The sequence below is a fragment of the Podarcis vaucheri genome (assembly GCF_965113315.1).
Source record: "Podarcis vaucheri genome assembly, chromosome: 13".
NCBI classification, from domain to species: Eukaryota; Metazoa; Chordata; class Lepidosauria; order Squamata; family Lacertidae; genus Podarcis; species Podarcis vaucheri.
In genome coordinates this window covers 5,525,050-5,552,936 of record NC_138751.1, presented here as the reverse complement: position 1 = coordinate 5,552,936, position 27,887 = coordinate 5,525,050, and the positions used below count along the sequence as shown (strand labels likewise).

The following is a 27,887-nucleotide window of genomic DNA, read 5'->3' as shown; positions in this document are numbered from 1 at the left end:
CTAGAAGACGGTGCTAACTGTACGGCATAGGATACTGGGGCTGATGGGAGTTGTAGTCCAAAAGATCTAACAGGCGACTGGTTTGTGAAGTGTAACCTGCAACACCCACCACAAAGTGACTCACTGCGCTGAGGCTGATATTCACTGCATCTACGCGAATCACACTTATCAGAATGTGCACCCAAATATATGCAAATGTAATATGGTAACAAATATCGGAAGAGCGGCGTGAAATGGATTCACCACCCGCAGAGCTTATATAGCGACGCTGTTCTCTATCTCAGGCGGGTACAGGTACTCATAGCCAGAAGGGATCAGTTTGGAGACAGACTCGTTCCTTTCCTCGATTTCCTGGGAGATCCTGTGCAGGTCCTGCTGAAAGGCCTCAATGAGACCCTTTGGGGCATCCTCCGTGAAATGTTCCTCAGGGTATTTCCCCAAGCGTACCTGTCAAAAAGAGGGAAAGTATCTGGCTAAGCAAGAATAGCAGGCCCCAAGAGGCAGTATACAATGGAGTTCCAGGGTGGGGTTGCCAGGTCAGGGTCATCCCATACCCTGAGATTTGAAGGCCCCTGGTGATGTCACAGGGCAGGCCCTGGAGATGGAGGTTAATTGGGAGAGGGGAGAAGAAGAGAGCAGAAACCATCCCTGCCCTTGCAACCGGTTCCTGCAAGGCTGCAGCTTGCAGACTGTATGCACAGTCTTCGTAATATTTTCACTGTTATTATAAAAGGCACTCTTCATCTTTTAACCACAGAACTGTAGGGTTGGAAGTCACCTGAGTGTCATCTTGTTGAATGGTCTCTTTAAATGTGAAGGTTCATTATTGTTCCACAAGATGTGTACAGTGGCTCCTCGCAAGACGAAATTAATTCGTTCCGCAAGTTTTTTCTTCTTGCGAGTTTTTCGTCTTGCGAAGCACGGTTTCCCATAGGAATGCATTGAAAATCAATCAATGCGTTCCTATGGAGACCGTCCAGGGACAGAGGGGAAGCGCCGCGCGCCTTCCCCTCTGTCCCCTCTTTTGAAGCAAGGGGCGGAGGGGAGAAGATCGCTTCTCCCCGTTGCCGCCCCTTGGTTCAAAAGGGGTCCGGGGAGAGAGGGGAAGGCGCGCGCGCCTTCCCCTTTGTCCACGGAGATTGCTGGGCTGGCAACGGAGAGAAGCGATCTTCTCCCCGCCGCCCCTTGCTTCAAAAGAGGTCCGGGGACAGCAGGGAGGACGCGCTGTGCTTCCCCGCTATCCCCGGAGCTTGCAGGGCAAGCTTCGTTTTGCAAAGCAAGCCCATAGGGAAATGCGTCTTGCGAAGCTGCTAAGAAAACGAAAAACTCCTTTGTCTAGCGAGTTTTTCGTTTTCCGAGGCGTTCGTCTTGCGGGGCACCACTGTATTTCTTTAAGGGCCAGAGCAAATAATGTGACCTAGTTTTACAGCTATGAATCAGTATAACAGGTGCTGTTAAGTTGTGTTAATTAAGCTGTGTCAGCAATTGGGTATAGTATATAAAGAGCAGCACCTAGCTCTCCCAGTGCCCTGGGGATTGGGTTGGTGGATGGGTCATGCTTATTGATATATTATAATTAATGTAAAAGGAGTTTTTGTTTTTGTTATTAAAACCTAGCTAAAGTTCTTTTGTGTTCCTTGTAATGTGTGGTCTCCCCAGCAATATTTCTGCAGCACAACTAATCTGCAAATAGCCAACACATCTATCCCAACCCCCGGAAATGCAGGAATCTCAGCCCAAGCATCCATGGCAGACGGCCACCCACTCACCATATCTGGAGATTTGGAACTAAGCAACCACAGCGTGCTCAGGATGGTGCAGGTGGTGTTGATGGCCGGGATGGTGTCTAGGTAGCCCTCCAGGTTTGCCGCCCCCTTGGTCTGAGGCGGCGGCTTCCTCATGGACGGGGGGAAGTTGGGCATCCACGCCCCCAAATCAAACTGCGAATAAAAGCAACCGCCCCCCAAGGATTAAGAATGCAAAGAGGTGGGCTACGCAATCAAGAGGCATACAAATTTGTGAAATAAAGATAAATACAGGTGAAACTTCGGAAATTAGTGGACCAACACCAGCTGACGACATGGCTCCCCAAATCAACACAGACTGGGGAAACTTCACACTGGACTTCAAGCATCTGGCATTGTGTGTCTCCCCGTTCTTCCTCCAGACTCTAGGTCCTTGGTTTCCAAATGAGATGCAAAAGCTGCTCTTATCAGAAAAGAGATTTGGGGAGCCATGTCGTCAGCTGGTGTTGGTCCACTGTGCTTCATTAAGTCCAGGGTCAACGCAGCCGTCTACCAGGAGATTTTGGAGCACTTCATGCTTCCTTCCGCAGACGAGCTTTATGGGGATGCTGACTTCATTTTCCAGCAGGACTTTGTCACCTGCCAACACTGCCCAAAGTACCAAAACCTGGTTCAATGCCCATGGGATTACTGTGTTTGATTGGCCAGCAAACTCGCCTGACCTGAACCCCAGAGAATCTATGGGGCATTGCCAAGAGAAAGATGAGAGACATGAGACCGAGCAATGCAGAAGAGCTGAAGGCTGCTATTGAAGCATCCTGGTCTTCCATAACACCTCAGCAGTGCCACAGGCTGATGGCATCCATGCCACGCTGCATTGAGGCAGTAATTGATGCAAAAGGGGCCCAAACCAAGTACTGAGTACATGTGCATGCTTCTACTTCTCAGAGGTCCAATATTTGCAGTCCTTGTTTTGCTGATTTCATTTAATATTCTAATTTTCTGAGATTGTTAATTTGGGGTTTTCATTAGCTGTACGCCATGATCATCACAATTGTAACAAATAAAGGCTTGACATATCTCGCTTTGCATGTCATGAGTCTATCTCATATATTAGTTTCACCTTTTAAGTTGAATTACTGAAATAAATGAACTTTTCCACGATATTCTAATTTTCCGAGTTTCACCTGTGTGAAAGCTCTGCTCCATCAGAAATCTTGTTGGAAGTTTCAGGAGAAAGAAAAGACCTCACCACACGTCACATCGTTAAACTGTGGAATTAGCTCCTGCAGGAGGCAACGAAGGCCGCCAATCTGGACAGCTTTGAATGAGGATCAGACAAATTTATGGGCTATTGATGGCTTCTGGCCGAAAAAGCTAAGCTTTTCTCTTTTGGCCCATTGACACCATAAAAGTAAACTGGTTCAACAGTCATTTTAGCTCTCCAGAGAACCATTAGAGTTGTCTTCAGAGTGGGGCATCTTGGGATCTTTCCCCAGGACATAGCTGTCAACTTTTCCCTTTTCTTGCAAAGAATCCTGTTCGGAATAAGAGAATTTCCCTTTAAAAAAGGAAAACGTTGACAGCTAGGCCCCAGGATTCTTTGGGGCAAGCCATGACAGTTAAAACTATTATAAAACCCAACATAGGTTTGTAGCCAGGCCTACTTAGTCCACCTCACGATGTCTACCTGCCTGGAGGTGAATGAGAGAGAGCACCCCTCTCCTACCTGCCCACTGTTGACGGCAGAGTGCTGGGCCGAACTGGTATAAATCGCCATCGTGAAGAACTTCTTGACCTCTTTCACAGTTTTGAATGCGGAAGGGATGCCTGCGGAGAGGAAGAGGAAAGCTAAATCCACAACAGTTATTAATCAGGAGCGAGTCCTTTCAATAAGGAGGGGGGCAGTATACGGGCAGGCACACGCATTGTGTTGCCATATGCAAATCTCATTAGATTTCTTTCAAAAACTGTGTAGTCCTCATGATGCTGAAGATCAGCTTTAAAATAGTGAGCATTAATGGTTCCATACTGTCCAACATTTCAAGGATAAATTCCAGGACACAGTTTTCCAGGATACCATCAACCCATTTTTTCTCACAAGGCAATGGCGGCCATTTTGAACTTTGTAATCTTTCATGATTTCATGCCACCCCCCCCCCAAAAAAAACCAGCGCTTTCCCCAGGCATGGCACCCAAAAATGCATGTTTTGGGGTGCTGCACAAGATTGCGACCCTCAAAAACGCTTTTTTGGGGGGGTCGCAGTACAGAAACATGCGAAATCATGGTATCCAAAATGGTCACCATTTTCTTGTGAGAAATAACAGAGTGTTGTGGGTTTCCTGGGACACTTGCAGGGTATGTGGTACTGGCCCTTTCGGGACCTTAGAAACTTCCAAGAGTCAGTTGGCAGATATTTTCACTTTCCATTTTATGGAGACTATTCACCTGTTTGACCTGTTGACCATATACAGTGGTGCCTCGCAAGACGAAAAGAATCCGTTCTGTGATTCGTCTAGCGGTTTTTTCGTCTTGCGAAGCAAGCCCATTGAAGGATTAGCGGATTAGCGCTATTAGCGGCTTTTAGCGGCTTATCTGCTGATCGGATCAGCTGACAAGCGGCTTAGCGGCTTAGAAAAAGGGGGGGAAGGAAAAAACCAGCAGGAACTCGCAAGACATTGTCGTCTTGCGAAGCAAGCCCATAGGAGATTCGTTTTGCGAAGCACCTCCGAAACGGAAAACCCTTTCGTCTAGCGAGTTTTCCGTCTTGCGAGGCATTCGTCTTGCGGGGCACCACTGTACCTCAGTCCCATGTGACTTAGAGTTCATTGAACAGCATTAAGGTACACTGAGGAGCATGGCATGCGTGGTTACTTTTATAACCATTGGTGGACTCTTAACCCCCTCCCTCTGTTCATTGCTATTGGATACCCCTTAATTTTATGAGGGCTGGGCAATACCAGAGGACTCTTGCTGCAGGAAGCCTTTTGTGAAGACGTCGTGTATCCAGGACTGCAGCTCAAAATCATCCTGCACAGAGCGGTCGTCTTTGTAATACAAGTCGACAATGCCAGAGACAAATCTACGGGAAAGAGTCAAATAAAGGGGAAATAAGAGAAAGCTCAGCTTGCAGAATTGAGACCTCCTCATGGACCACTTCGTCCTCCACCCACAGAGAAAGGAGATTGTGGGATGCTAAGTCTCCTCCACATCCAGCACATTAATAATAATAATAATAATAATAATAATAATAATAATAATAAGGCTGTAAAATAGAAATAGAGGAGAGAACTGGATCAAGGGGTTGTAGCCATTCTGAGCTACAACTACAGATGCAAAATTCCCTTTATTTTGTCAATGGAGAGCTCCTAGGAATTAGTTGTTGATTTATTTATACCCTACCCATCCACTCTGGGCAGCTTCCAACAGAATATATTAAAAACACGACAAAACATCAAACATTAAAAACTTCCCTGAACAGGGCTGCCTTCAGATGTCTTCTAAAAGTCAGAGAGTTGGTTATTTCCTTGACATCTGATGGGAGGGCGTTCCACAGGGCGGGGGCCACCACCGAGAAGGCCCTCTGCCTGGTTCCCTGAAACCTCGCTTCTCGCAGGGAAGGAACTACCAGAAGGCCCTCAGCGCTGGACCTCAGTGTCCGGGCAGAAAGATGTTCCACCACCTGATTCGGAGCCCCCCCAACCCCCCCTTTGTATTCCTGCACACAGATGCAAACACACACACACACCACGTCCACATCCTTGAATTTTGCTCCAGGCAAAATGGAGAACGGCACAGTCCCACCCACGCCCTTCCCTGACCTCTCCACGGCTGCCCAGATCTTCAGGCCGTCCTCCTTGTAGTAATAATTGGGCAACGAGGACACACCGCGAGCTTCCAGGTCTTCTGAGAGGCAGAGGGAGGAGTAGGTCATGGTCTTCAAGTCCCTTTGCAGCAGCTCAACCAAGCCCTGGAGTCCGACGCCAGTTGCCTGGAGACATGGGGTGGGGGAAAGGGAGTCACAACCTGGAAGGAGAAGGTCTAGGAGCAGCAAAACATGATTCTTCTCAGGCGGGGTAGGGAGACCCCAGGGCAGCTTACCTTGTCGAAGACGCCATCCTTTGAAATGAGGCGCTCCCGGGCCAAGGCATTGATGTGGAGGGTGTAGCGGGTGTGGGGGATCAGGAGCTGTCGAAGACAGGAGAGGGCGGCTCTGTTAATGGCTTGAAAAAAGAGATAAAGTGACCCATGATCATTAGGTCCAGTCGTGAACAACTCTGGGGTTGCGGCGTTCATCTCACTTTATTGGCCAAGGGAGCCGGCGTACAGCTTCCGGGTCATGTGGCCAGCATGACGAAGCCGCTTCTGGCGAACCAGAGCAGCGCACGGAAACACCATCTACCTTCCCGCCAGAGTGGTACCTATTTATCTACTTGCACTTTGACGTGCTTTCGAACTGCTAGATTGGCAGGAGCAGGGACCGAGCAACGGGAGCTCACCCCATCGTGGGGATTCGAACCGCCGACCTTCTGATCAGCAAGTCCTAGGCTCTGTGGTTTAACCCACAGCGCCACCTGCGTCCCTCCTTTGTTAATGGCTTAATGTACATCAAAATGGGAAGTGAGTCTATAATGGGCCAGTATTGTAAGCTGTGAAGCATGGCTTGAAATTTTGAAGTACCGACCAGAGAAGAGTGCCAGACCAAGCTGATGGAATGGCAAGATTGACGGAAAGATCAGAAATCAGGAAGGCCAAATATTTGTGAAAGACTGGGATAACTTTTAAACGTACAGTCATACCTCATATTACATTTTCTTCAGATTGAGCGTTTTCAGCTTGCATTCCACGGCAACCCGGAAGTACCGGAAAGGGTTACTTCCGGGTTTCTCCGCTCGCGCATGCGCAGACATGCAAAATGATGTCACACGCATGCGCAGAAGTGGTAAATTGTGACCCGCACACTCACAGACGCGCAGACGTGGGTTGCGTTCCTTTCAGGTTGCGAACGGGCCTCCAGAACGGATCCCGTTTGCAACCAGAGGTACCACTGTATTTGAGAGACCACTGTAAACAGTTGAAATCATTGGCAGGAATACAGTGACACTAGTAAAGTAACATGAACTCTGGATACTAGGGATATACAGTGGTACCTCAGGTTAAGTACTTAATTCGTTCCGGAGGTCCGTACTTAACCTGAAACTGTTCTTAACCTGAAGCACCACTTTAGCTAATGAGGCCTCCTGCTGCCGCCACGCCGCCGGAGCACGATTTCTGTTCTCATCCTGAAGCAAAGTTCCTAACCTGAAGCACTATTTCTGAGTTAGCGGAGTCTGTAACCTGAAGCATATGTAACCTGAAGCATATATAACCCGAGGTACCACTGTAGATGTGCACAGATTAGCATATGCGTAGACCTGGATTACTGTCTCTTTCATGTGATTCTGGGCTGATCACCTCCGTCTAGACCAGGGGTCTGCAACTTTTAAGACAAAAAGAGCCACTTGGACCCGTTTCCGAAGAAAAAAACAACTGGGAGTCGCAAAACTCGTCATTATAAAAATAACTTTTTTGTCACTTTTTTTTATTATTTCTTTGTTTGACCCCTCAGAATTACTCCTCCTCATAGAAATAAACGTTAAATTAACAAGTTACCTGTGTGTGTGTGTGTGTGTGTGTGTGTATGTGTGTGTTCTTCACTCCCCTTCAAAACAGTGACCAGCGTACATGCCCCCTTTCAAGGCAGTGACCAGCGTACATGCCACTTACAATGTAACGGGCGGGCGGGAAGGTGACGTCGGGACGGTGCGTGACTAACACACGCACTGCCCCCATGCGACGTCACAGCCAGTACAGCGCCCGCCACAGTGGGGAGTGTCGGGGCGCACAATGCGCTTCCTCCCCTCGCTAGTATCCGCCCCGGAGCCGCAGCAAAGGTGTAAAAGAGCCACATGCGGCTCCGGAGCCGCGGGTTGCAGACCCCTGGTCTAGACGGAGCCAGCAGAGTTAAATAACATAGCCCCGTTAATGATTAATCTGGTAGGCTCTTCTTCAACACCAATCGAAATTTTCTTTTTTAAAAATAGGTTTTAAAATTAATTTTTTAAAAAAATTGTCCAGTAGCACCTTAGAGACCAACTAAGTTTGTTCTGGGTATTGCTACTGGACAAGTTTTTAATTTTTTAATTTATTTCGACTGTGTCAGACCAACACGGCTACCTACCTGAATCTTTTTAAAATTAGTTTTACATAGAGATTATACACCACAAGCATAACAATTCCAATTTTCAAAGAGGGCCAGATTTATCTTAGAGTATTCAAATGAAACTTTAACACATGATAAGAGCCTATGGTGTCTTCAGGACAAGTTATTTGTTGTTTACTGTTGTAATAATTGTTTTCTCAAAATTTATCTTCTGTACCATGAAAATAAATAAAAGCATTATTTAAAAAAATGTGAGCATCCATCTTGGGTGCCGTACTCTCTTTGTTCTAAGCTACTGAAGAGAATGGATGTGCTTCCTTTCTGTCTCCAGTGCAGTCTCTTAGGTGGGTCCGGTCCCAAGTTCCACCAGGCTCAAGGACACGGAATTGGCAGCCTCACCTTATAGAGCGGGTGGCACATGGGGAGGTGGCGCAGGGTGGCGATGGTGAACACCTCTGCCAGCAGGTGGGTCCGGAGCAGGTGGGTGAGGACCTGGTGCACCTGGAAGTCAGCGTTTCGCACCCAGGTCTTGGCCAGGATCCAGTCCCATTCGGGGTCACTCGGCAGGAAGATGGGAGCCTTTGGGCCAGGGGTCTGGCTGAGCTGTGGGAGGTGACAGAATACAACATTGGCTCCTTTTATTCCTACTCTCTGTTTCCTGTTTCTTGGACAGCCTCTGTTAGGTTGTGGGTGAACATATCAGACGACACAGCGATTCTTCAAAAAGCTCTTGTTTATTCAGAGGCCAGAGCAGAACTGCGCTGAAGGGCTCAGTCAGCCTGCTTATATAGAGCTCCAGTACAACGTTACTGTAGCAACTTTCTAAAACTATCCAATCACTGAACGTCACTTTCGATCCTTCATTTGCATAACTATCTACAGTATCCCCCCGCTGGCCCAGGATGAGAACTTCAGTACATAACAGTCTCTTATCTGTAAGAGGACCTATGCCATGGCTGCAGAGGTTCCTCGGGAGTCTTTGGTGAGATTCTTCATCAAAAGCTTTTTGATAAATCTAGTTACAATAAATTGTAAGTTCTCTGCCCTGCTTATCAGGCTCTGGGATGCTGTCGCGAGATCAGGAGAACATCCCAGAATACAGTAAGCAAAGTAGAGAAATTGACAGCTCTTTCCATGCCAGGAAAACGTAGCACAAAATGAGCATCACAGCTCTTTGCGTTGCATGCCATTAATTTGTAGGATTTCAAACGGCCATCTTTCAATCATATAAGTGCCGCCAGCAGCAGGTCAGCAATAACTCACACAGTGTCAGCGAAATTAACTCTTCATTCAAAGAAGTGAACAGCTGAGAAGGCCAGGGCTAGTGAGCACAGCAACTCTTCCTGGTAGATCTAGCCCAGGCATCCCCAAACTGTGGCCCTCCATATGTTTTGGCCTACAACTCCCATGATCCCTAGCTAACAGGACCAGTGGTCACGGATGATGGGAATTGTAGTCCCAAACATCTGGAGGGCCGAAGGTTGGGGATACCTGATCTAGCCCCAATGAGGTCCTCAGGCCTTCCCACAGCTCCCTAAGTCTCCTCTTCCCCCAGGACCTTCCTAAGCAATCTGAGACTCCTTCGACTTGTCTCTCTTTGCTCCGCCCTTTTCATTCCTCCCCGTGTTCTGGGAGACCAGGCAGGGAAGGGAGCTGGAAGACCCCCTAGTTTCCTGGCCCCCTTTCTTTCCACTCTTCTCTCCTGGCTCCGAGTCTGAACTGCTCTCTGCCGCAGCCTCTTCCTGCTCACTAAACCCTGTTGTCTCTTCAGCTTCCGACACCTTCTCCTCCTAGTCTGCTCCCTCTTCTGCCTCTGACCGCTCACTGTCGTCCCGCCACCACTCCCCAGGCACTGAGCCTTCTCCCCTCGGGGGCTCCCTGGCTGGTGCCTCCCACCATTCCTTGGTACCTAGTCAGCCCATAACAGTAAGGTTGAAATCGTGCAAGTCGACTCTGCAAAATTGTCAGCATTACCCAAGGTTGCAGAGTACTGTGGAGAACCACCAGAGGTCGCCTTCGGTCCATGATGGAGGCACAGCCTCCCTTCCCCACTGCTATCTCCCAAAGGTAGATCCGCAACATCTTCTGCGCCCCCAGCCGCCCCAACCTGTTACCTGGATGGCGAGGGGCATGAGCTGCTCCTGGGCTGTGAGATGCAGCAAGCACAGGGGGGCTGCTAGGTATTGCTGGCGGTTGTTATTGATTCCTGCAGAGAGCCCCTCCAGGATGTGGTAGTCAGCAATGAAGATGGACCCCTTCTGTTTGGGAGAAGAACACAAGCCTTGGTCACAGCTCCATCTGGTACGCAGGATGAGACCCTCCCTGCCCGCTGTCTGTCTCGTCAGAGTGGTGCATGCTCTGGTTATCTCCCGCTTGGACTACTGCCATGTGCTCTATGTGGGGCTACCTTTGAAGGTGACCCGGAAACTGCAACTAATCCAGAATGCGGCAGCTAGACTGGTGACTGGGAGTGGCCACCAGGACCACATAACACCAGTCCTGAAAGACCTATGTTGGCTCCCAGGACGTTTCCGAGCACAATTCAAAGTGTTGGTGCTGACCTTGAAAACCCTAAATGGCCCCAAAGGCCCAGTATACCTGAAGGAGCATCTCCACCCCCATCGTTCTGCCTGGACGCTGAGGTCCAGCGCTGAGGGCCTTCTAGCGGTTCCCTCCCTGTGAGAAGCCAAGTTACTGGGAACCAGGCAGAGGGCCTTCTTGGTAGTGGCGCCCACCCTGTGGAACGCCCTCCCATCAGACGTCAAGGAAATACACAACTATCTGACTTTTAGAAGACAACTGAAGGCAGCCCTCTTTAGGGAACTTTTGAATGTTTGATGTTTTATCGTGTTTTTAATATTCTGTTGGGAGCCACCCAGAGTGGCTGGGGAAACCCAGCCAGATGGGCGGGGTATAAATAATGTTGTTGTTGAGTCATTTAGTGGTGTCCGACTCTTCGTGACCCCCTTGACCAGAGCACGCCAGGCACTCCTGTCTTCCACTGCCTCCCGCAGTTTGGTCAAACTCATGTTTGTAGCTTTGAGAACACTGTCCAACCATCTCGTCCTCTGTTGTCCCCTTCTCCTTGGGCCCTCCATCTTTCCCAACAAATAATAATAACAACAACAACAACAACAATAATGATATCAGCAGCAGCATCAAGGAGAGGTGTGCAGCTTGTGTGCCTCTTCTGGTGCAACAGCGTTTCCCCATCAGTGGAGCTGCAGAGCGTTTTCCCTCCTCACCTCCAGCTCCTTCTGCAGTGTGGTGGAGGACCCAAGGGATTTGGCCACCATGTCCTGAGTCACAGGGAAGTTGGATGGAATCTCTGTGCATCTTTGGATCATTCTCGGGTTCAGACCGTTCAGGAACTGGTACCCAAAGAACGCGTCGTCCTTCCAGTGCTTCACGACATATCCTAGGAACAGAGGGAGCTGCCTTAGACCGTGGAGTCAAAACAAGTGAGAGCCTCAAAACACAAGAGCATCAAGTCAGGGCTGAAGAGAAGGCCCTAAACGGCCTCGGTCCAGTATACCTGAAGGAGCGTTTCCACCTCCATCATTCTAACCGGACACTGAGGTCCAGCTCCGAGGGCCTTCTGGCAGTTCCCTCACTGCGAGAAGCCAAGTTACAGGGAACCAGGCAGAGGGCCTTCTCGGTAGTGGTGCCTTCCCTGTGGAACGCCCTCCCAGCAGATGTCAAAGAGAACAACAACTACCAGACTTTTAGAAGACATCTGAAGGCAGCCCTGTTCAGGGAAGCTTTTAATGTTTGATGCATTACTGTATTTTAATATTTTGCTGGAAGCCGCCCAGAGTGGCTGGGGAAACCCAGACAGATGGGCGGGGTATAAATAATAAATTATTATTATTATTATTGTTGTTGTTGTTGTTGTTGTTGTTGTTGTTGTTGTTGTTGTGTTGAGATTCCCCTGCATGGGGAGCATCTGATATGGGAGGGTCTCAGTTACTCTCTTCCTGATCCCAGATAGCTTAGTATCCAGGATGCAAAATTAATAGAAGAGTCCGATCTCCTGGTCAGTTACTGATCAATTTTATTTTATTTTTTAAAGGTGCATTCAGGTGTTGTTGTTTTTTGTTAGGGGTTTTTTTTGGGGGGGAAGGGGGCTGTACAGTTTTCCTTTCGGTGTCAGGCAGTGTGGTGTGGTGGTTAGAGCCACTCCCATCATCCATGATCCCTGGCAATGCTGGCTAGGAATGATGGGAGTTGCAGTCCAACAACATAAACGGTTGAGAAAGGCCAGGTTAGAGTGTCTGACTAGGACTCAGGAGATCAGGGTTCGAATCCTCACTCAGGTCTGAAGCTCACTGAGTAGCCTCAGGCCAGTCACTGCCTCACATTGCAACCTACGTCAAGGGGTTGCTGGGGGATTAAATGAGGAGTGGAAAAACTATATAAGCCACCTTTCAGTCCATGGAGAAAAAGGAGGGATATAAATGCAACCAGCCAATCAATTTCTTGTTCTCTTTTGCTGTCTACTAACCTGCCCTGTAGGGATGCGGGTGGCGCTGTGGGTTAAACCACAGAGCCTAGGACTTGCCAATCAGAAGGTCGGCTGTTCGAATCCCCACGACGGGGTGAGCTCCCGTTGCTTGGTCCCTGATCCTGCCAACCTAACAGTTCGAAAGCACATCAAAGTGCAAGTAGATAAATAGGTACCAATCCGGCGGGAAGGTAAACGGCATTTCCGTGCGCTGCTCTGGTTCGCCAGAAGTGGCTTAGTCATGCTGGCCACATGACCCAGAAGCTGTATGCCGGCTCCCTCGGCCAGTAAAGCAAGATGAGCGCCGCAACCCCAGAGTCGTCCGCGACTGGACCTAATGGTCAGGGGTCCCTTTACCTTTACCCTTAACGTGCCCCGTATCGCCCAGCTGAAAGCCTCAAAGACTGGCCGGCTGCGTTGGATTGGTAATTATGACATTCAGTGATCTCATTTGCTCAAGAACTTATAACTGTTTTGCAACTGGAGTGGGTTAGGAGGCGATTATGCAATTTTCCCAGCCTGATTGCTTTGTCAACGCCAGTTATTACTTCATACCATTAACTAGTTGCAAACTGTCTCAAATTAAGTTGCTTCAAATTTCATTACAGGTACATTGCTTCATTATTTTACGGACTTTGCTTTATAGCCAAGGAATTCCGCAAGCTTTCCTGACGCCATTAAGCTTTGGACGCCCACGAACTGAGCTACTCCCTGTTCCCCTGCTGAGCAAATTAAAAGCTTGACTGAAGGATCCCGTGAGCGTCAGCGCGTTGGCCAGGATTTGACGCTAACCTCAAATGGATCTCCACATGAGGCAAAGGAGGTTCAGGCACATTAAATCAGTGGCAACCACTTTGGGGGCTTCACAGGTCCCATTCACAGTAGGATCCATTGTGTTACTAAATCAGGAAAGAGCCAGGGACCCAGATTTCTGGAAACCAACCGCCATCTCTAGGTAGCTGGAAACGAACTTCACACTATGGGGGTCTATCAGAGGCTGCTTGCAGTGAGTTTTGAACAGGGCTACCATCTTACTGGACAAATCCGTCTCAGTGAACAAGAAGACTTTGTTGATATCTTCCAGCTTCTCCCAGGACTCTTGGCTAGTGGAGTAGCCTCTCAGCTTGAGCTCTACCTGCCTGAAGAAGGGAACAAAGTGGGGATGAACGTCAAGGGCCGAGGATGAAATGTGCTCTTCCTTGTCCTTTAAAGGTGCCCCATGAACGGGAAACAGCCCCCCCCACCCGCTGCCGCCGCCAATCTATTACAGTGGTACCTTGGTTCTCAAACTCAATCCGTTCCGGAAGTCCGTTCCAAAACCAAAGCGTTCCAAAACCAAGGCGCGCTTTCCCATAGAAAGTAATGCAAAACAGATTACTCTGTTCCAGACTTTTAAAAACAACCCCTGAGACAGCAATTTGACATGAATTTTACTATCTAACGAGACCACTGATCCGTAAAATGAAAGCAATAAACAGTACTCCAGTCACACAATCAATCAATCAGTAGCTGAACTGGGTTTCACACAGTCACACCCCCCCCAAAAAAGGAGCCACAAAAATGCAAAATGAATAGCGAAAACGGACAGCGTAACACTCAAAATGGAAGTGTGGCACTCAAATCGGAAGCATAACACTCAAAACGGAGCACATTTGGCTTCCGAAAAATGTTCGCAAACCAGAACACTTACTTCCAGGTTTGCAGTGTTTGGGTTCCAAGTTGTTTGAGAACCAAGGCGCAAGGTACCACTGTACTTACTGAAAGCATTTGCACACTGCAATAACAATACCATTTGGGCAGCTTCCAAAGCTAAAATACAACAGCGAATCAACCATCAATAGAAGCCAAGGCGAGAATTTCAGCAGCGGCCAGTAAAACAGTGTGATACGATACAGAGAGCATCACTAAATGCAAGAAGCCATCATCTCCACCCCATGACATTCTCATGGAGGGAAGACATGGTGGATGAACTTTGGTTGTCAGTCAGTTTGGGACTTTTTTTGGTATGTCCCACATAGTGGATTTCTGAGGGGATATACTGAGACCTTTCCTGGGCATTGCAGGAGGTGCGAATGGCCAGAGCAACGCTGACTAGCGTTATTCCTCCTTCCAGAATTCTCCTTCCCCTTGTCTCCTTGTTATGTATTCAGTGGTCTGTGTTTGCCTGAGCTTCAGTCTGGACTAAGGATTCTGAGGCCTTGTGTTCTGATTCGATACATGTTGTCCAATCGCAGAACATTTCAGGATTTGGGCCTCTGCCATTGGCCCTCAAACTCTGATTCATGATTCGCAGCTTGGAAGTTTAGACAGCCAATCACGTTGGGAGTGGGAGTGGCCCAGGCCTTCAGAAATGTATATAAGCAGTTGCTTTGCCCCTGTTGTCCAGTTCTGTTAGTTCAGTAAAGGTTCCTGCTGTTATCACTGTGTCTTGCCTCGTGGGAACCCACCTACACTTCACTGCTTACCACAGACCCTGGGCTGGAACTGCCTGTGCGTAGCCCAGAAAGTGGTCTGCATCAAGGAATATGATCTGCCACCAACACTGCGGCTTCTTTCCCCAAACTTACTGGGCTTTGGAGCGATTGGCAAAATCCGCCGCTTTGATGAAAGAAAACCTGATGTTTGTGTCCAGTTCCTGGGTCGATGCAACGTCCAGATGGAAAGGGACGCCATCAGCAAACTTCTTCCACCTGTGCAGAAGGAAATCGGTATCAATATGTCATGGGCTGGTTGCATAATATTCAATAAAGACACAAGACGTAACCGGCTGTACATTTGCAAAAAAATTCTTATTATTCATTGTATTAAATTACAGAATTCAACAGAAGTAGCTCATAAAGTCCAACGAAAAAAGTAGAAGACCCAGTGGATCACTTCATTTTCTAATCAGTTTATGCAAAAGGTCCATATATGTGAAAGTGTTTATTCCACCCGTCTGTTCTTAGAGTCCAACAATCCACATGAAAGGTTGTTAGAGTCCACAGAATCCTTTCAAAGAGTCTAAAACAAGGATTTCTGGAATATAAGCCTTGTTTCGCCATCCTGGGCTTCATCAGTAGGTCAAACTCATATATGATATCACAGGACAGTGGATCTTATAGCACAGTAGTAGCTGCTGCCACCAAGAGAAGAAGGCTCAGAGCCCAAAGACTGGTGTTGGGAAGAAGAGATATCGGAAGTTGAAGAGGCAACAGGGCTTAGTGAGAGGGGAGAGTCTGTGTCAGACGGAAGTCCAGAATCAGAGGTAGAAGCTGAAGAAGGAGAGGTGGGAGGTAAAAGAGAGGCAGAGGTGAGTGAGGCTGGTGAAGAAGGCAGGGGGTCTCTCCCTCCTGCTGTGACCAGCTCCCCCCCCCCACTGGTCCCCCAGGACCAGGAAAGGTAGGAAGTGGGAGGACAAAAGGCGGGCACGCCGGCATAGTCTGTGATTGCTCAGGAAGGACCTGGTGGAGGAGGAGACTTGGGCAGCTGTGGGAAGGTGGGGACCTTCACAACTGCCTCATTGGGGCAAGACCAGTGGCGTAGCGTGGGGGGTGCAGGGGGGCCGGCCGCACCGGGCGTAACATCTGGGGGTTAGGGGGCGCAAATCCACGGGTTAGGGGGTGCAAATTACTTGCCTTGCCCCGGGTGCTGACAACCCACGCTACTCCACTGGGCAAGACCTACTAAAAAGAGTTGCTGTGCTCATTAGGCCTGGCACGCCTGAGCAGACCTAGCTTCTCCCAACAAAGAGTTAACTTCACTTAAAGGTAAAGGTACCCCTGCCGGTACGGGCCAGCCTTGACAGACTCTAGGGTTGTGCGCTCATCTCACTCTAGAGGCCAGGAGCCAGCGCCGTCCGAAGACACTTCCGGGTCACGTGGCCAGCATGATGAAGCTACTCTGGCAGGCCAGAGGCGCACACGGAAACGCCGTTTACCTTCCCGCTGGTAAGCGGTCCCTATTTATCTACTTGCACCCGGGGGTGCTTTCGAACTGCTAGGTGGGCAGGCGCTGGGACCGAGCAACGGGAGCGCACCCTGCCGCGGGGATTCGAACCACCGACCATGCGATCGGCAAGTCCTAGTCGCTGAGGTTTTACCCACAGCGCCACCCGCGTCCCCAAACTTCACTTACTCGTTGTGATTTATTGCTGGCTGGCTCCTGACACATAAGTGGAACCAGCAACAAAATGTTGCAGAGCAGGGTAAGGGGGGTGGGGAGCGCCTGCTCATCCACACCTTCCTGCAGGAAACTCCATTCCATTCATCATCTTCATCACCATCACCATCATTTATTATTTATACCCCATCCATCTGGCTGGGTTTCCCCAACAGCCGCTCTGGGCAGCTCCCAACAGAATATTAAAAACACGATAAAACATCAAACATTCAAAACGTCCCTAAACTGCCTTCACATGTCTTCTAAAAGTCAGAGAGTTGTTTATTTCCTTGACATCTGACGGGAGGGCGTTCCTCAGGGGGGGCGCCACCACTGAGAAGGCCCTCTGCCTGGTTCTACCCGGACACTGAGGTCCAGCACCGAGGTCCTTCTAGCGATTCCCTCACTGCGAGAAGCCAAGTTACAGGGAACCAGGCAGAGGGCCTTCTTGGTGGTGGCACCCGCCCTGTGGAATGCCCTCCCACCAGATGTCAAGGAAATAAACAACTACCAGGCTTTTAGAAGACATCTGAAGGCAGCCCTGTTTAGGGAAGCTTTTAATGTTTGATGTATTACAGTATTTTAATATTCTTTTGGAAGCTGCCCAGAGTGGCTGGGGAAGGCCAGCCTGATGGGCAGGGTATAAATAATAAATTATTATTATTATTATTCCCTGTAACCTCACTTCTCACAGGGAGGAAACCGCCAGAAGGCCCTCGGAGCTGGACCTCAGTGTCCGAGCTGGAGGTGGAGATGCCCCTTCAGGTATACTGGGACAAATGGGTTTCCCGTCCTGCTCCCCAACAGTAAGCCGGCGTTCTGTGTCCACTGAGCACAGGGGTTTCCTGCTCATTTAAGCTTCCTCCTCTGAATGATTTGTTGCATCCCGACAAACCTTGAGGTTCCCCCAAAGTGTGCCCGTCAGTAACCTGCCTAAGCAACGACACTTGCACTCTGAACATTGGACATGGAAGGAATGAGGGCTAGAAGCACAAACAGACACAGACACACACACACACCCCTGAGAGCTGGAGGCAGAACCCAGGAATCCATTACACACACACACAAACACAAACACACACACACACACAGGTTGCATGACTAGAAGTTTACAGCAGCCACACTCACTCGTAGCAAGATTGTCTTTGCTGAAGCTGCGTCTTCCGGTGGTCCTTGAGTAATTGAAGAGTATCCATAGCTGGTGTCTTCGCTGGAGGGACACACAGAGAGAGAGAGATAGTGTTTATTATGTCAGCCTGCCTCATTCGGTTCAGATCTGGTGCAGTGGTCCTTTGGTTCTCAAACGCCTTGGTACTCAAACGACTTGGAACCCAAACACTGCAAACCCGGAAGTAAGTGTTTTGGTTTGCGAACTTTTTTTGGAAGCCGAACGTGCTCCTTTTTGAATGCCACGCTTCTGTTTGGAGTGTAAGACCGAGGTCTGTCTGTTTTTGCTATTTATTTTGCGTTTCTGCGGCTCTTTTTTGTTTTGTTTTTGTGACTGTGTGGAACCCAGTTCAGCTACTGGTTGGTTGGTTGGTTGGTTGGATGATTGATTGTGTGACTGCAGTACATTGTTTATTGCTTTCATTTTATGGATCATTTTATGGTTAGATAGTAAAATTCATGTTTAAATTGCTGTTTTAGGGGTTATTTTTAAAAGTCTGGAACGGATCGATCCGTTTTGCATTACTTTCTATGGGAAAGCGCACCTTGGTTTTGGAACGCTTTGGTTTTGGAACCGACTTCTGGAACGGATTAAGTTTGAGAACCAAGGTAACACTGTAGTTTATATTTTCTTATGAACAGTAAATACCATTGATCACTATGTTTGGGGGGCATGCTGTCCAAACAATCAACAGGCTAAAAGATGATTTTGCAGAGTAGGGCCCTTCTCTCTCTCTCTCTCTCTCTCTCTCTCTCTCTCTCTCTCTCTCTCTCTCCAAGCAAGTCTACTTACCCGATCCCTCCCTCAGCTCCAGGGTATCAGAGCCCGCAATCCACTGATAGCATGGAAATCTATAGACTTCTCCTTTGGGGGACGTTACGGTGACAAAACTACAGTACCAGCTAGTGGACAGCAGATTAGATACAACTTCTTTGTGGAGACGGAGAAGAACGATTTCCCCCAACTCCTGCTCACAGGTGACTTCATAGTCCCTCACCTGCAACAGAAAAGTTGGGAGATCCAGAGGCAGCCTTAGAAAGCAGGAAGAGATGATAAAGAGACAGATTTCAACTCCAGGTGAAAAACCTCACCTTTAATTAGCCTGTAGGCTCTATGGGAGTTATCAAAGTCCTCAGCCACCCTTGGCGCTGCAGCCATCCTCACTCAGGCAGCTAACTGCTTGTTGGACTAACCTACTGCTATTGATGGATGCAACAAATAGAATTTACTTGCTTCAGCAGCCCCTGCCCCAAATAGAAGCAGAGACGGTGTTTGTCTCCCCACCCCCGTGATGAGTGAGTCATTAGAAGATGGGCCAGAACTCTGTCTGCAAAGATAGCAGTTCCTGGGAAGAAATGGGGAATAATAATAATAATAATAATAATAATAATAATAATAATAATAATAATAATTTATTTGTACCCCACCCATCTGGCTGGGTTTCCCCAGCCACTCTGGGCAACTTCCAACAAAGATTAAAAATACATTAAAATGCCACTTTCCCAGTTTTTCGCAATCAATAGCCTTACGGCTACTGTTGTGTATAAATATAAGGTCTAAATATTTATACCGTTGCGTATAAATATAAGTGGTATTGTACCGGAAAAAATAGAGTGGCTTGCCAAATTACTGGAGTACTACAATATATCCAAAACAATGGGAGAAATTGGAAGGATCTCAAAAGAGAAGATAGACAGGGACTGGAAGGTGTTTAAAAGATACTTGCAAAACCATATCGAAAAATCAGAACTCCTATTAGAATAAACAAGTTCCATTTCAAATACTGAAATACTAAATAAAATGGATAACAATGTGTAATAGAAAAAGAAGTATGAAATTAGGTTAAAGGTGTGTGAAAGAAAGTAATAGAAGTGGAAAGAAATTGCAGTTGAGTAGATTGGAAGTCTAACACAAAGGTGGGGTGAGGGGTGATGGATGGTGATGGGAAAAGGAATTATCTGTGGGATTGAGTGTAGGTATGTTTGAACACTTTTAAGGATTGTATGAAATGTGTGTTTGTATGCTCGTATATTTGTAATATATGTGTATTAATGATGAATTATTTTAACAATAAAAACTTATTAAAAAAATTAATAAAATACATTAAAATATCGCACATTAAAAACTTCCCTGAACTGCCTTCAGGTGTCTTCTAAATGTCAGGTAGTTGTTTTTGACATCCGCTGGGAGGGCGTTCCACAGGGCGGGTGCCACCACTGAGAAGGCCCTCTGCCTGGTTCCCTGTAGCTTTGCTTCTCGCAATGAGGGAACCGCCAGAAGGCCCTCGGAGCTGGACCTCAGCATCTGGGCAGAACGATGGGGGTGGAGATGCTCCTTCAGGTATACTGGGCCGAGGCCGTTTAGGGCTTTAAAGGTCAACACCAATACTTTGAATTGTGCTCAGAAACGTACTAAAGAAGTGAGCTTATCTTGCAGGAGAGGAACTGGTGGGATGGGGTTCTTGCGATTTGCTTGCTTGCTTGCAAAATTCTATCTTGCTCTGGATGTCATCATATATTCTGCTGATTGTTGTTTGTCTCGCACTATAAAAACCCTGCTCTGATCTGGGTATGACGCTCAGCTTTTGGGAGCTATCCCATTGCAGTCAGCTGCGGAGATTAATAAACCAAAGGCTTTTCCTCGGAGAACCCGGTGTCTGTCTTACTGACTGAGAATCCTGCAACATTATAAGAAAATTTGGGGGTCCAACTCCCCATCAAGGGACCCAATACCCCAGAATCTTCCTGGTGTAGAACAGAATGTCCCTATTTTCATCAGAGAAATGCTGGAGGGTATGCAATAGGTGTGGATGAGGCCCATTCATCCATTCATTGCATTTATGTACTACCCCTCATCCAGAGGTCACAGGGCCCTCCTTTCCCCCCAAGCTGCTCATGGGGTGTACACAGGTCACCCCATCTCATTTAATCCCCACTACAATCCTGAAAGGTTGGGTTAGGCTGAGAGAGGCAGTGACTGGCCCCCAAGGTCACCCAGTGAGTTTCATGGATGAGTGGAGATTCGAACCCTGGTCTCCCCCAGGTTCCAGTCCAGCAATCTAACCATTGCACCACACTGAACTGCCTACACTGAGTCAGACCATTGGTCCTTCTAGAGCCATACAATCCATCAGTGGGGAAGTTCAAGGGTCTCATTCCCTTCCAGGGGGCCACACGCGGATGGTGGGCTGGTCAGAGGCAAAGGCAGGGCAGAGCAATTAATCTTAATTTCACCTTTGTACACTAGACCAATTCCTACACACGCTTAGGTTATAGCGAGTAATTGGGAAAATGCAGAAGAGCTAGGGATGAACCAATGGAGGAAAAAACTGAATAATATTATAAGTTTGGAATATCTAACTGTGAAGATGCACAAAATGAAAGGGTTTAAGGTCAGTGAGAAAGAGGAGGATTGGTTTCAGAAGATATTGAATTATTTGGGTAGGTTTGAACCATTTGGGGAAATTAAAATGTTAAAAGTTAAATAAACCTTGTGGAGGGAGGAGTGTTAATGTATATAGAATTGTACATATGGTTGATTTGAATATGTTATTATTGATTATGTATACCCAATGTATCAGCCACCTGTGGGGTTTCACTGTTTGTGTTTTGGTTGTTGGTAAAAAATAAAAATATATTTTTTAAAAAAATTCCTACACACGCTTGCACATTCCTCTGCCCTCCACCTGGGCAAAGGAGAAATATTATCGAAATTCCAGGATGTTTTCCACCATTGTGAAGTCACATGGAGAGGGATGCATCCTGCGGAGACTCTCAAGGACCAAAAAAGGGTGGACCGGAAGACTGCATTTTGGCCCCAGGGCTGTGTTTCCCCACTCCTCATCCACACTGATTGCATACTCTTCATTCATAAATAAATGAAAGATAAATGCAATGAATAAAAATATTGCATTCCTTTGCTGGACTTGATTTTCTTCAGAACAAGAGCATTACAAAAGCCGCTTGCAACAGAGTGCAGCTTAAGTTAAGAAAGTAAATGTAAGTTTCACAACCTAGTTCTTCCGGATATTCTCTGGTTACGGGAACCATGGGTTTGCCAACAGCAAAGAAGGAAGGAAGGAAGAAGCCATGATACTCAATTCTGGGGAAAAGAGGAAACACCCACCTGATTTCCCTACAAAAGGGCAATCTGTTGCAGGATACAAAGTGGAAAACAGGCGGTGGGGGAAGGGTTAAGCACCAGCTCAACTATCCCTGCCCTTCAATGTCCCATTATCGCTCTTGCACTCAGAAATGCAGCCTGGATTTTGTTAGAATGTGTGGGGGGGTTGTTTTTTGAAAATGATTTTTATTGATTTTCAAATTTTAACAGTTATATAATACCGTAGTGAGAGATTTTACTTTCTTGGGCTCCATGATCACTGCAGATGGTGATAGCAGCCACGAAATTAAAAGACGCCTGCTTCTTGGGAGAAAAGCAATAACAAACCTAAACAGCATCTTAAAAAGTAGAGACATCACCTTGCAGACAAAGGTCCTTATAGTAAAAGCTCTGGTTTTCCCAGTAGTGGTGTATGGAAGTGAGAGCTGGACCATAAAGAAGGCTGATCACCGAAGAATGGATGCTTTTGAATTCTGGTGCTGGAGGAGACTCTTGAGAGTCCCATGAACTGCAAGAAGATCAAACCTCTCCATTTTGAAGGAAACCAGCCCTGAGTGCTCACTGGAAGGACAGATCCTGAAGCTGAGGCTCCAGTACTTTGGCCACCTCATGAGAAGAGAAGACTCCCTGGAAAAGAGCCTGATGTTGGGAAAGATGGAGGGCACAAGGAGAAGGGGACGACGGAGGACGAGATGGCTGGATAGTGTTCTCGAAGCGACCAGCATGAGTTTGACCAAACTGCGGGAGGCTGTGGAAGACAGGAGTGCCTGGCGTGCTCTGGTCCAGGGGGTCACGAAGAGGTGGACACGACTAAACGACTAAACAACAGCAACAAATAATACCGTAACATAACCACCATTATATCATTTGCTCTCAGTGGCACCTTAGAGACCAACTAAGTTTGTTATCGGTATGAGCTTTCGTGTGAGCACTTCTTCAGAGTGACGACCAGAGCAGCAGCAGCACCACCACATGTAAGAGGAAGCCCTTCAGCTGCACACTAAGCCTCAGCCCCACAAGCTCGCCAAAGCTGCCAGCCCCCTAGCTGCTCAGCCCTCCACTGCTGTGGGAGCCATGGGTGGTTGAGTGTTGGCGGCGGCTCTATGAACGAAAGGCCGCGTCGGAGTTTACCTCAGCACGGTGCAGGGACTGACCAATCAGTCCCTGGGCCGCTGAAAAGCCGTGTCAGAGATGCTTGCCGCGCCGCGTTTAGGTAAACGTCGATGCGGCCTTTCGGTCTCTGACCCTTGACGGGGTTTTTAAAATGGCCGTGCAGGCCGGATTCGTGACCCTTTCAGGCCACGTCCGGCCCCCGGGCCATAGTTTGCCGGCCCCTGGCTTTTGCCACAGTATGGCGACCTTTACATAGCTTCTGTATTTGTTGCTGGTGGCAGCAGGGAGATGATGGAGGGAAGCATAGTGGTAGTATTTAGTCCCCATGTTCAAGCATCTATGCACAAGCATGTGCTTTAGAGGGACGTGGGTGGCACTGTGGGTTAAACCACAGAGCCTAGGACTTGCCGATCAGAAGGTCGGCGGTTCAAATCCCCACGACAGGGTGAGCTCCCGTTGCTCGGTCCCTGCTCCTGCACACCTAGCAGTTTGAAAGCACGTCAATGTGCAAGTAGATAAATAGGTACTGCTCCGGCGGGAAGGTAAACGGCGTTTCCGTGTGCTGCTCTGGTTCGCCAGAAGTGGCTTAGTCTGCTGGCCACATGACCCAGAAGCTGTACTCCGGCTCCCTCGGCCAGTAAAGCGAGATGAGCGCCGCAACCCCAGAGTCAGCCACCACTAGACCTAATGGTCAGGGGTCCTTTTACCTTTTATGTGCTTTAGAAGCAAATTGCATCCTTTCCATGCTTTCCTGCCAAAGATGTCTAGTGTTATGTATTGAAGTTCTCACCTTGGGACATTCCTTGGGTGCCGGCCATGGTAGTGGGAGTCACAGGGGCCTGTTCGTACCAGGTGGCACTCGAGAACGGACGCTTGTGGCGCCGGCACACAGACCAGCTAAGGCGCAGGGTTAGGGATTTGGACACTACCGCTGTGCCCCCAACTGTGGCCCCAGCTCTGGAGCAGTCACTAATGGAAGGCGAGGCTCCACCTACACCTTCCTCAAAAACTGAGGGCATGGAGCCCAGCCGAGCCATTTCAGTGGGTCTGCCTGGCTCTCCAGAGACTCGGATCACTGCTGTGCTTGACCGTCTGCCAAGTCCACTCTCGGTGGTTCCTTCGACAGCAGCGGAGCCAGGGAACTCGGGCTCAATGCCCCATTTGGTCACACCACAGTCGCAGCCAGAATCGGGCGGCCACCCGGACTCTGATACTGGCAGGGATTCCAAGCACCCAGCTTATTTAAAAGACTATATTCACCAGACAAACTGCACATGTAAAGCTGTATGGTGAATAGGGTCAATTAATATGCTTATGTGCCTTACTGAAAACAACAAGGGTATTGCTGCATGTAATGGAACCACTATGATTCTAACTGATGCCTTATCTCAGTGGGGAGGGGTGTTATGTATTGAAGTTCTCACCCTGGCCACCAGGAGTATCGTGTACAGTGGTACCTCGGGATACGAACGGGATCTGTTCTGGAGCCCCGGTCGCATCCTGAAGCGAACGTAACAAGTGACGGCACGTCTGCGCATGCGCGGGTCGTGTTTTGCCGCTTCCGCGCATGCGCGCAACATCATTTTGAGCGTCTGCCCATGCGCGAGCGGCAAAACCCAGAAGTAACGCACTCCATTACTTCCGGGTTGCCGTGGAGTGCAACTCGAACACGCTCAACCCAAAGCACATTCCACCCGAGGTATGACTGTATATAGTTTTCACTCAGGTCCACGTCAGTTAATTTAGGCGGGAAACCCTGGGTTGTTTTTGTTACAATGTCGACAGCTGGCTGCCTATGAAAGCAGGCCGGCTGAGCTGCTTTGCTGTTCAGTTCCGTTCCAGCTTACTTATAAAGAACTACTTGGAGAAATCTCTGTGTTGTCTTCTATGCCCACCCACTATTTAATATCTAGGAAGCCCCTGGGGTTGAAAAGGAGCTCTGGGGCCCCATATGCATGTGCTATGCATTGCATTTACACCCCACCTTCCTTCCAAGGAGCTGAAGAGGCATACAGAGTTCTCCTCTCTCCTTTATCTCCCCAACAAAACTGCAAGGTAAGCTGAGAGGCAGTGACTGGCCCAAGGTCACCAGGTGATCTTCACGGCCGAGTGGGGATTTGAACCCTGATGTTTCCCAGGGGCAAAGTCCAACACTCTACCCACTACACCACACTGGCTCGGTTACAACTTAAGTCATCCCCAAAGTACAGAAGGATGAAAATCAGGACAGCAAAACTAAGAATATAAGCCCACCTGGACATCTACCTGAAAGCCTCTGGCATCAATCACAGAAAGGGAAATGAATGTGTGTGAGAGATAAAATCTCAAGAATGCACAAAAACCACAGGTTTAATTTTTTTAAAGAGGATTTCAGCTTCTTCTTCTGGGGCACTTCAACAGCACACTGGAATTTGGTTATACAGCACACTAGAGAACTCAGTGCTGTGTGTATGTCTGTCATAAAGGTAAAGGTAAAGGGACCCCTGACCATTAGGTCCAGTCATGGCTGACTCTGGGGTTGCGGCGCTCATCTCGCTTTATTGGCCGAGGGAGCCAGCGTACAACTTCCGGGTCATGTGGCCAGCATGACAAAGCCGCTTCTGGCGAACCAGAGCAGCGCATGGAAACGCCGTTTACCTTCCCGCTGAAGCGGTACCTATTGATCTACTTGCACTTTTGACGTGCTTTGGAACTGCTAGGTTGGCAGGAGCAGGGACTGAGCAACGGGAGCTCACTATGTCGCAGGGATTTGAACCGCTGACCTTCTGATCGGCAAGTCCTAGGCTCTGTGGTTTAACCCACAGCACCACCCGCATCCCTATGTCTGTCATAGAATCACATAAAGATGAAAGGAATTTGGAGCTGTGGACGAGGGAGGCATGGAGACTTTGGTGGTGATTAATTGAAATGAATGTACTCGAAGATCCCTTGCGGCAGAAGCTGAATCTCTCTTTTTCCATTCGTGAAAATTTCTAGATGTTGACTGAGAAGTGAGAAAGAGTGGACTGCTGGAATATGTTGTTGTCCGGAAACACTGAGCAAGAGGAGAGCACGATGAGAGGGCGCTATTGAGATATTTTGAGAATTCTCTAGGATTATAGCTGAGAGACAACAGCAATTGGAGGAATTTCAATTGCATCACTAATTAACACGAATAGTAATCGTTGCAGCTGTTATCATAATGATTAATATACCAACTGAAATGTAATTAGATGTTAATTAAAAAATACGAACCACAGCAATATAAGAACTGGACAAAAAACATTGATCAAGGAGCACAGGAAACCACTTTGATTAAATTGTATAAATCTGGAAATAAGTGGAATTATTTTGATATTAATTGGAATCTGTATAATTGGCTAAACTCTAGTAATATTGGGTCAATATTGGAAAATTAATAAAGAAAATGTTTTAAAAAGAAATTACGTGGGTGGAGCCTTGAGATTTCCATTCTTCTCCTGACCTAATTTTAAAGTCATCAAGTTTCAGAAAGAGTTAACCTTGCTTGGGGGAAAGTGGAGAAGACCACACAAAATTAATAGGGCCAAGATGTCTCGTATTATTTTGAATTAATATTCTATGAAATCATCATTAGACATTTTTATAATGATGGGGTTTTATTCAAAACTCAGTGCATATAGAACACTCTGTTTAAATGTCGCTGGAAGCGTTTAACTGGATAACCACTGACTTGTTACACAGTATTGGGAGGGGGGGGGAGCTATGGCCAGAGGCGTAGAAATAAACACACCTAACTATTTATCAGCAAGTTTTAACATGGAAAGCATGAGCAGGCAAAAGAGAAGGCTGATTTCAGGCACGTATCAAACCAGCAAAGGAAACACACAAACACAATTGCTCCTCAGGAGAAAATGTAACAACAGATTTTTCATTTTCCCAGTAGCAGAAAAGCATACTTAACATTTTACTTCTTAAATATTATTTTTTTGCTCCTTGGGGAAGATTTGACTCTGCTTTTCAGCTCATCGGAGGGAAATGTAAGATATTCCCTTTTTAAAAGAATTAATGCTCTGCTGCCCGCCGCCCCCCCACAACCCACCCTGTTCAGAACCACTCACCGCTCCTCTGTAGAAATCTGGGCCCCAGTTGTCCAGCACAGTTTTGGGGCTCTCGCCATGGGTGCCCACCAAGGTGGCAAAAACAGAGTCGATGGTGCCAGCACGGAGCTGCTTCCCAGTCACCACCTGGAGGTTGTATGTGGCCATGCTGGTGGCTCAGGTAACGTGGAATGGGCTAGCTGGCGTGCACGACCCCTTGGGAGCAGGATGTTCAGGACGTCCCAGGCACCCTCCTCTCTGCCTCCTCTCTCAATAATGGGTCGTGCAAAGAAGCCAACCTTTTCAGCAAAAAGGAACAGCCCCACCCCTCCCTTCCTACAGCAGAGCTCCACCCCTAGTGCCCAGGTGTCAGAAGAAGATAGCGAATGTCAACCCACCCATGCCTGGAGTGGCCAAATTCTTTGGCCTGACCCAGGATCCCTGTGCAAGAGAGATAGAGAGAGAATGAATAGGTGCTTAAGGAAGACTTGAGGAAAGAGGAGGAAAAGAAAAGAACGAAGTGGGCAGAGATTAAAGAAACAAAGTGTGGTTTGATTTCATCACTTTTGGCAACGGTAAAAAGAACGATTCATCTCCTCTTTTGCGGTATGGGAAGGTTTGGGGTGGTCTTGAAGTAAGCGGCTCTTTTGATAGATTTAATAAATTTTGGTGTGCATTATGATTTGCGTGTAAATGATTATTCCTTTGCTACACCTGCTGAGGAGTACAGTGGTGTCTCTGGTTAAGAACTTAATTCGTTCTGGAGGTCCATTCTTAACCTGAAACTGTTCTTAACCTGAGGTACCACTTTAGCTAATAGGGCCTCCCACTGCCACA

At 47.9% G+C, this 27,887-nt stretch overlaps 1 protein-coding gene across 1 annotated transcript; it reads right to left on the bottom strand.

Moving 5' to 3' along the window:
• Positions 1-171: 171 nt before the first annotated feature.
• Positions 172-27,515, bottom strand: LOC309517957 (hydroperoxide isomerase ALOXE3-like). Its single transcript, XM_082197653.1, has 14 exons — positions 27,072-27,515; positions 18,550-18,754; positions 17,718-17,799; positions 15,020-15,142; positions 13,488-13,591; positions 11,194-11,366; positions 10,063-10,206; positions 8,348-8,551; positions 5,848-5,934; positions 5,568-5,737; positions 4,707-4,828; positions 3,475-3,575; positions 1,770-1,940; positions 172-447 (listed from the first exon to the last, which is right to left on the bottom strand). Exons 1-14 carry the CDS (start codon positions 27,216-27,218, stop codon positions 256-258), a joined length of 2,025 nt encoding a protein of 674 aa, XP_082053779.1. The 5' UTR covers positions 27,219-27,515; the 3' UTR covers positions 172-255.
• Positions 27,516-27,887: the final 372 nt, after the last annotated feature.